The sequence below is a fragment of the Triticum urartu genome, chromosome 6A, assembly GCF_056163025.1.
Source record: "Triticum urartu cultivar PI428250 chromosome 6A, HENAU_Tu73, whole genome shotgun sequence".
Classification (NCBI taxonomy): domain Eukaryota; kingdom Viridiplantae; phylum Streptophyta; class Magnoliopsida; order Poales; family Poaceae; genus Triticum; species Triticum urartu.
Genome location: NC_141878.1, coordinates 245728916 through 245737797, shown reverse-complemented (window position 1 = coordinate 245737797; position 8882 = coordinate 245728916). Strand labels below are relative to the sequence as shown.

The following is an 8882-nucleotide window of genomic DNA, read 5'->3' as shown; positions in this document are numbered from 1 at the left end:
CTTGACTCTTTACCTAATCCAAAGAACCATCGTCCTTCAAAGAACACCTATCATAAAGACTGCGAGAAGATTGTGAGTGACATTTATTATCTGTACTGGATTAATTTTTCTGCATCTTTTGTTTCTGCTTTTTTCTTAGACCTGAAAATGTGTGGTTTCTTTTCTTTTCTTACAGATCTCTAGGATGGTCCAAGTAATGAAGGATGTGTATGGTGATGCTCAGTACAATGCGAGCAAGCAGCCCAAATGGGAGCTTTTTGCAAAGAAACCAACGTTTGTGAAGGTTCCACTTCAAGGGGCGAATGAATGTGGCCATTATACTCTGAAGTATGCAGGATCCTATGATGGTGAAAAGATCGTTGGGAACATTCGAGATAAAGATGTGGGTTCTAGTTGAGCTTTTCACTTTTCCGTGTTTGGCTAATTGTGTGTTATTCTTTTTAATGTGTCATGATTTTTGATAATTTGTTTCATTGTTTTGCAGCCTCGTATTGTTGATTGGAAGGCTGAGGATCTGTATAGAGTTGTGTTCAACCGGAATAACCAACTTCTGGTGATGGAGCTTCCCAAGGAGTTTCAGCCTTTGGCTCCTGGTGCATAGAAGAAATGGTCATCATTCGCGTAGTGAAATGGATAGTTGTGTGATATATCTCTTGAAAGCATTGTAGGCTTTGACTGTAATGTTTTGGATGTCTTTGATTTTTGATAGTTGTGTGATATATTGACTTGTGTATGTTTCATTGGGAATTTGTTCTGGTTAAGTTCTATTTTTTTACTGAAGTCTTGTAAACTAGTTGAACTGAAAACACGTCTTCCCAAGTTCATTAGAGTGTTTGCGGGAAAAGTGAGGTTTATCATTTATTTTCATCTGTCCCAACCTAGGTTGGACCTTTATAGTTTCTATACCCTCTTTTTCATGTACTTGTAGTATAGTTATGTTAGTACTGAATTGTAATGTCGTTCAGCGTTAGGCTTTTAAAATTTTGGTGTCACAATGGCACTTGTGGATCTAGCGTGAGTGGAGTGACGCTTCGTTGTTATGTAGAACTGATTTCATATAATGTATTAGAACTGAATTTTTTTGTGATTGAAATTATTTACGACCAAGTAGCTACGTCATCTCTAGCCAGATTTTATTCAAGTATAAGAAATTTAGCAAGATTTGAGAGCGAAATTTTTGTTTGAACTTCTTGAATTGTAGTAGTTGAACTTCATAGTAAAATTTAAATACTTGTTTAAATTAGCTACATTTAAATATGTCTCCGGGGGGTGACCTATTTTCTAGGCTGTGGTTCTTCTCAAGGCAATGTTTTGTATGATCATAGTACTTGCCTTACAGACTAAGTTGTAATGACATTTCAGTTGTACTATTAGTGTTATTCTTGAATGTGTCAATGTTTTATGGAATGTGAACTGAAGCTTCCCATTCCTTTTTATATTTTTGTAGAATGAATGTACCGTTTTGTTCAAGTGTGCCAGAACTCTTAGTCCTAGCATGCTAGTGGCTTGGAAATGTGTACTGATTGTTCTTTGCTTTTCCTGTTGCAGTACTTAGTAAATTTCTAACTACTATTAGCACGATGCTGTTAGTAGTCCTTGGCTGAAACTTAGTCTTTTTAGTGTTCTTCTGAAACTAAAAACTGAATTTTCTTAGAGTGATAGTACTACCGTAAATGTCTAAGCTGTTCTGAGCGTCCAATTCTACTATTTTGTTGTTGTCCTTAGTTAGTCTGCCACATTTTTTGTTTTTTTTTGTGTGTGAAAATATCCATGTATGATTTCTTGTTTCTGCATGACTAGTTTCAACTTCAACCTACTTCAACTTCAAATGATGGATGAACAAAAATAGGAAGCTAGCAAACTTGTTGACTGACATAAGAAAATGATGTACATGATAGAAATAGGCAAACTTGTTCAAACCCTGACACACATAACATAAGGTAGCTGGTTCAACATAACGAAAGCAAACTACAAATCTGAAACAACAATATTAAGGACAGGCAGAAGTGCGAGCAACACGAATGCAGACTTTCATGCATCCTCATCCCGCAAAGTTGAAGTGGTAGTAGGGGTCAGCTTCCTGCTCTTCTGAAATATCCCAACCTGTCACAATGTTGTCGATTGTCTTCCATGACTTGTACGTGGCGTATGCATCTATTCCTGTGTACGTGATGAGGTTGTCTGGCAGCGGGCTGGTCCCCCACTTTTTGTGGTCTTCCTTCTTCTCGATCTTCTTCTTCATGCCTTTGTAGAGTGGGTGGATGAAGCCGCCTGCAACATCGGCCAAGGAGTCGAAGTATTTGCTGGTGTGTGGATCTTTCCACTTGCGCTGCACGTCGATGAAGTTGTTGGGGTTGATCTCCAAACCAAACTTGTTCAGCATCCGCTTGTCACCTCCAATGCTGAAACCGACAAATGTGTACAATTTCTCCTCCTGCAGGAACTGTTTGAGGCGCTTGGGCCTACAAGGGGGGAGACACACATTGAAGGTTAGTGTTCTTTTTTGAATATTTAATTCTTCTGTTTTTTGTTTTTGAAAGTGATAATCCATGAGGTATACGCTTATATAGTATAAGTCATGGATGAATGTAGTCCAGAAACTAGTACACAAAGTCCTGAAATTAAATTCAACTACACCATGTTATTTTTCTTTTTTGCTGTCTTCAGTGCTTCACCAAATGCTTCACCAAATTCAAGAATCATTTTAACAGATTCAATGATATATGTTCTGCTTGATTCAAGTTTAGTTTTCTTTTTTGGTTGAATAAAAGACCTATACCAGTGCTTGATACATCTTTGTGCATCAATTCTATATCAAGTTCAGAAATTAATTTGAGAAACATGTGCATCAAGATATGGAGCTATACCACTTCACCAAACATCTTTTAATACATCAATTCTATATAACTATACTAGTGCATCAAGATAAGAATCTATGCTAGCACATCAAGTTCAGAAATTAATTTGGTGCATCAAGTTCAGAATTCTATAAACATTTTTTTCAGATGCTAATCTGGTGAAACAATCCACTTCATAGTTTCAGAATTGCATGTAAGTTGAGAAACATGTACTCGTGCATACACTTCACAAAGTATAGTAGTTCATCTAGTTGGGAAACTAGTTTAATGAAGTTTTTAGTGAGTAGTACTAGTACAACAGATGAATGAATAGTAGTATGGGTTACCATTTTGTGGCTGTTGCGATGTGGTAAACCAAGCAGAGTTCCTCGACGCACAACTGCAGGACTGCCGCCATTTGTGGAGGTTCATCATCCCTGGTAAACTCCACATCAACTCCGATGAAGCTCGGATACAAGCCGCCACCCTTCATCCTGAGCCTGCTCATCACCTCGTCGGCCTTGTCTGGTTCGCTGGTGCAGATGATCTCCAGTGTCTCTTTGCCGTGGAGCTCAACCCCTGTGAGGGTTCTCGTGTACTCGCGCTTCTCACCGGGACGTGAACGTCGACGAGGTCGCTTCTCTTGTCCGACGGCTCGCCATGATGAAGCCTGGCGGATGGTTCCTCCGCCATCGCCTTCCTGCGACGACTGTGGGCTTGGGAGAGAGAAGTTTGTGGTATGTTTGCAGTGGAGATTGAAGCGGCAATGGTGGTTTCGGGGAATGAGGCAGAGATGGAAGACGATGGGGTATTTTGCAGTGCGTCGACGGGGATGTGTGGGAGGCGGTTCGTCAGGGGCATGGGTGTGGTGGTCGTGGGGGTGCCCGTTTGCAGTCCCTTGTGGCAACCGCTCAGTGGGTGGCGCGGGTGGTGTCCTTGAAGAAGCAACCGTCCAATTCAAATGGTTTTACTGCGACACTGACTTGTCTTGTCAAGCTGTACTTATGACCTACTAAATCCCACTTGCACGTCTCAGGGGTGGTGATGACGGCATTTTGGACTATTTAGGTGACGTATGCTTTGTGATGTTTTTCCCTGAGGATGTTAAGTATTTGTTTTTCCGCTGAAGTTTTGTAGACTAGTTTATCTGAAGACATTTTTCAGTACCCCGGGAGTTGTTGCTCAAAACTGGTACTTATTTTATTTTCATCTGTACTTACATAAGTTAGGCCTTTATAGTTTTTGTATTCTCATTTTAGTGCACTTATGGTTTAGTGCTGTGTGAACTGAAATGCAATTTCATACAGCGTGCGGTTTTGAAATTTGGTGTCGTAGTGGTGTGAGTGGCCTGACTGATCCTGCTTTTTTAGTACTTATGTCATATGTATGATTGAACTGAGTTTTTTTTGGTTTTTTTGGTGTTTTGTGGGGATTGAGATTATTTTACGACCACACCGTTCGTTGAGGTGTGTAAAATTTTATATAAATTAGAAATTTAGCAGAATTGACAAATAAATTCTATTTGAACTTCTTTTATTTTAGTAGTTGAACTTGTGACATTTTATATAAATTAGAAATTTAGCATAATTGACAAATAAATTCTATTTTGAACTTTTTGCATTTTAGTAGTTGAACTTGTTAGATTTTATGTAAATAACAAATTTAGCATAATTGACAAACATTATATGTTTGAACTTTTTGCATTTTTAGTAGTTGAACTTGTTAGATTTTATGTAATAAGATATTTAGCATAATTGACAAACATTATATGTTTGAACTTTTTGCATTTTAGTAGTTGAACTTGAAAGTAATATTTAATTCGGTTTTTTAAATAATGTACATTTAACAGATAGGCTATTAAGTTCTCTTCTTTTTAAAGGTTCATTGTTTTTAGATTATTAAGTTGAGTCGGAAGAGAATTTATATATTTTCAGTTCCGAACATTTTTCTTGTTGTTTATATTTTTTTGCCTTGCCCTCTGGTTTGTTTAACTAGGCTTATTTGGTGTGGTGTTTGTAAACGATTCAGGCTATTGGGCCGTTTTCCGGCCCAGATAGCTCGTTCGTGCGGCTGTGCAGTGCGGCGTGCGCATGCGCTCTAGGTTTAGTCCCACCTCGCTAGTCGAGGGGGCTCCGAACCTGTTTATAAGCGCAGCCGAGGCTCACTGGTCAAACTCCTCTGAATACTTACCTGAGCGTTTATACATGGCGCTCGCTCTCTCTCTTGACCTATGGGTCATGCGGATTACTAGGAATTCGCCTATGGCCTGCGCCTGACCTTGGGCGGTCAGTTTTTTCTTTTTTTGTTTGTTTGAATCTAGTACTTGACTCCAACAGTAACTTGGACTGAAACTTTTTGTTCTAGTTCTTGTCAGTTTTGTGTAAGTGTAATTTTAATATGTACTTGTGTTTAGATTAAGTTGTACTGATAGTCCATTCATAGTAGCGCTTACGGACTGATGCTTCTATGTACTTTTTATTGTAGTAAGTATGTACTGTCCGATCAAGTGTACTAGTACTGTGATTCTTAATCTGCAAGCGACCAACATAAGTGTGTGCTGATGCTTTCTTAACTTTTTCTGTTTGTAGTACTTGTTAATTATCTAGCAGCTACATATGAATGAGAACACTAGATGGAGTACTAAGAATTTTTGCTTCAACTTTTGAAGCGTTGTTAAGTAACTCAAATTGTGCTGATTGTTCTAAACGTTATGTTTTATATACAATACTGAATCGAAACTAGACATAGAGCAACGTTGTGTGATTAGTTGCATCATAACTAGTACTTTAGAGCAGCTACAAAGTTTTATTCAGAAGCTCCTTTTTGAATTTGAAATGATGGATTAACAACATACGAAGCTACCAAACTTATATAATGAGATAAGCAAAACATTGTACTTGATGACATAAATAAACTAGTTCAACAATGACAAGCACGACATAATCATACTGGTTCAACCCAACAAGAGCAAAACTACTAATTTGAAACAACAAGATAAAAGGCAAGCACAAGCGAAAGTAAAACGAAGGCAGGCTTTGATGTATCTTCATCCCGCATAGGGGCAATAGGGTTGGTCGTAGTAATTCGCAGCCTCCCACTCTTTTGCAATTTCTAAACCATCTGTGACATAGTCGATCATGCTCCATGCCTTGTACGTGGCGTATGCATCCACTCCTGCGTACTCGATGAGGTTGTCTGGCAGCGGGCTGGTCCCCCATAGTTTGTAGTCTTCCTGCATGTTGATGTTCTTCTTCATGCCTTTGTAGAATGGGTGGATGACGCTGGCTGCAACATCAGTCAAGGAGTCGTACTCTTTTCTGGTGTATGGTACTGTCCACTTGCGCTAAATGTCGATGAACTTGTCAGGGTTGATCTCCAAACCGGACAACTTCAGCTTCTCTTAGTCGCTTTCAATGCTGAAACCGGCAAATGTGAACAAATTCTTATGCTGCAGCAACTCGTTCAGGCGCTTGGGCCTACAAGGGGAGAGACATTTTTGAAAATCATCATTACTTTTGATGTTTGAATTATTCATTTTTATTTTGTCTTACAAGCGATGAATCCATTTAGGTATATGTTTATGTATCATAAATAATGGATGAATGTACTTCATAAACTAGTAAACAAAGTTCTGAAATTAAATTAAGTACATCATGTTATTCTTCTTTTTTGGATTATACATAGTTTCAGTCAATGTTGTATGTTCTCCTTTGGTACTAGTTTAGTTTACTTTTGTTGAATAGGATAACACATAAACAGTGCTTCACCAAGTCCTTAGTTTTTTTTCTCATGAGAATAACATTAGATTAAATTCAGAAAATACCTCACTACATCAAGTTCAGAAACATCTTTTTAATACATTGAGTACATAAACTACACTATTGGATCAAGTTCAGAAACTAGACTAGTCAGTCAACTTCAGAAATTAATCTTCCTCAAGATTTTCCAAATAGTAATCCAGTGCATCAGGTTCAAAAATACATTTATAGTGTATCTACTTGAGAAAATGCAGTAGTGCATCCACTTTTCACAAGCCACACTAGTACATCTAGTTGGGAAACAAGTCTGATGAAATTTTCAGGATACAGTACTAATAAAACAGATAAACCAAACAGGGCAAATGAGTAGGATGGCTCACCATTGTGTTGCCCCTGCGATGTGGTACACCAAGTAGAGGTCGTCGACGCACAACTATAGGACTGCTGCCATCTGGGGAGGTTCATCTCTGTTGGTGTAGTGCACACCAACACCGACGATCCTACGAAGCATGCCGCCAGCCTTCTTCCAGAGCCTGGAGATCACCTCGTCAGCCTTGTCTAGTTCGCTGGTGCAGACGATCTCCAGCGTCTCCTTGCCGTGGAGCTCAACCTCTCTGAGGGTTTTGGTGTACTCGCGCGTCTCGCCGAGGACATGAACGTTGATGAGGTTGCTGCTCTTGTCCGACGGCTGGTCTTGATGACGCTTGGTGGACGGTTCCTCCGCCATCGCCCTCCTCCGACGGCTGTGGGCTTGTGAGAGAGAAGTTTGTGGTTTGTGTGCAGGGGAGGTGGAAGGGCAATGGTTGTTTGTGGGGATGATGGAGAGATGGAAGAGAATGGGGTTTTTTGTAGTGCGTCGACAGGGATTTGTGGGAGGCGGTTCGTCGGGGGTGTGGGTGTAGTGGGTGTAGTAGCGTGGGGTCGCCGTTTGCAGTCTGTTGTGGCAACCGCTCATTGGGTGGCGCGGGTGGTGGCCTGGAAGAAGTAACCGTCCAAGTCCAATGGTTTTTACTGCTGCACTTACTAGTCTTGTCAAGCTGTACTTATGACATGCTAAATCCCACTTGCACGTCTCAAGGGTGGTGATGACGGCATTTTACTGTCGCACTGATTTGTCTAGTCAAGCTGTACTTATCGGCTGCTCATCCCACTTGCATATGTCAGGGTTGGTGATGATGGAGGTCTGTACTCCTCTACTGTGGTACTTGGACTAGTGATTGAAGTGTAATTGAACTTACCAAATACCAATGAGACTATGTGTGATGCTAATGTTTTTTAAAACAATTTTTGTATTTTTTAAAGGATTGTTTATATCAAGACAATCTCTGAGTATTTTGACAGATAAATTAGATTTTCATTAGTACAGAATGTATTATATTCACATTCTTTTTGAGGTAATTATTTTTATGTACTGATGGTCTTTCTGAATTGGGACTGGCAGAAGCAGACATAGCTTTGTTTTTTTCAAAACAATGTTTTTTTGAGGTGTTCATGGGTGTGTTTGTTTTACTCTGCCTTTGTACTGACGACTGGTCGACAATAGTGTTTTTCGTCAGTACAAATGTATTTTGTGACTACATTCAAAAGGATTATCAAATGTTTTACGTAATGATGTGACTACTCCAGCGGGCACAAATCACAAATTATATTAGTATTGATGTGTACTATGTCTTTGTACCGACGACTAAGAACTATCAGTACTGATGTACTATAGGAGTTTAAATTTTCCTTGTCATTTTTTTGCTGTTGAGTTACTGGTCGACAGTAGCTTTTGCGTCAGGTAAATCCATATAAGTTTTTTCAAATGTATTTCTGACTGCATTCAAAAGGATCATCAATTTGTTTACATAATAATGTCACTGGTTCAACGGGCACAAACCAAAAATTATATCTTAACTATAGTACTGATCGAGAAATTGACGATAAAACTAAATAAGTTTTGGTAACGACAGTGTTTCTGAAATGTTTCCTCATTTTGTGCAGAGGCAACTGAGACCACTATGTATTGTTCAGTTGTTCAGCCTTGAGGTTCTCCTAACTGGCCCTGAATGTTGTGCCTTGCCGGTGCCCTTTCCTAGTTGTGCCTTGGCAACTTCATCGTCAGTTTCAGTTTCCTTGTCCCCGACAGTGTCATCTTCATTGTCTTCGTCTGATTGGTCGTCATTCTCTTCAAACTCTTCTTCTTCATCGTCTTCATTTGATTTTTTAGAACTCTGCAACTTACCCTGTATTTGTTCAGCGCCAATGACCTCCTTGCCCACTTTGCATGTGCGGGCATTATGCCCGT

At 39.5% G+C, this 8882-nt stretch overlaps 1 protein-coding gene across 1 annotated transcript; it reads right to left on the bottom strand.

Moving 5' to 3' along the window:
* Nucleotides 1–2041: 2041 nt before the first annotated feature.
* Nucleotides 2042–6093, bottom strand: LOC147964893 (uncharacterized). The gene is made up of 3 exons (XM_087530199.1): nucleotides 5955–6093; nucleotides 3185–3416; nucleotides 2042–2462 (listed from the first exon to the last, which is right to left on the bottom strand). The coding sequence occupies exons 1-3, from the start codon at nucleotides 6091–6093 to the stop codon at nucleotides 2042–2044; spliced, it is 792 nt and encodes a 263-aa protein (XP_087386325.1).
* Nucleotides 6094–8882: the final 2789 nt, after the last annotated feature.

What these genes read in the sequence shown, in the direction of transcription:
- LOC147964893 (XM_087530199.1), bottom strand. Translation starts at nt 6,093, where the DNA reads ATGAAGAAGAACATCAACATGCAGGAAGACTACAAACTATGGGGGACC. An exon ending in GATCGACTATGTCACAGATG is followed by an intron (nt 3,417 to 5,954) that starts GTTTAGAAATTG and finishes GAACCCTCACAG; the next exon opens with GGGTTGAGCTCCACGGCAAA. An exon ending in ATCGCAACAGCCACAAAATG is followed by an intron (nt 2,463 to 3,184) that starts GTAACCCATACT and finishes CCCCCCTTGTAG; the next exon opens with GCCCAAGCGCCTCAAACAGT.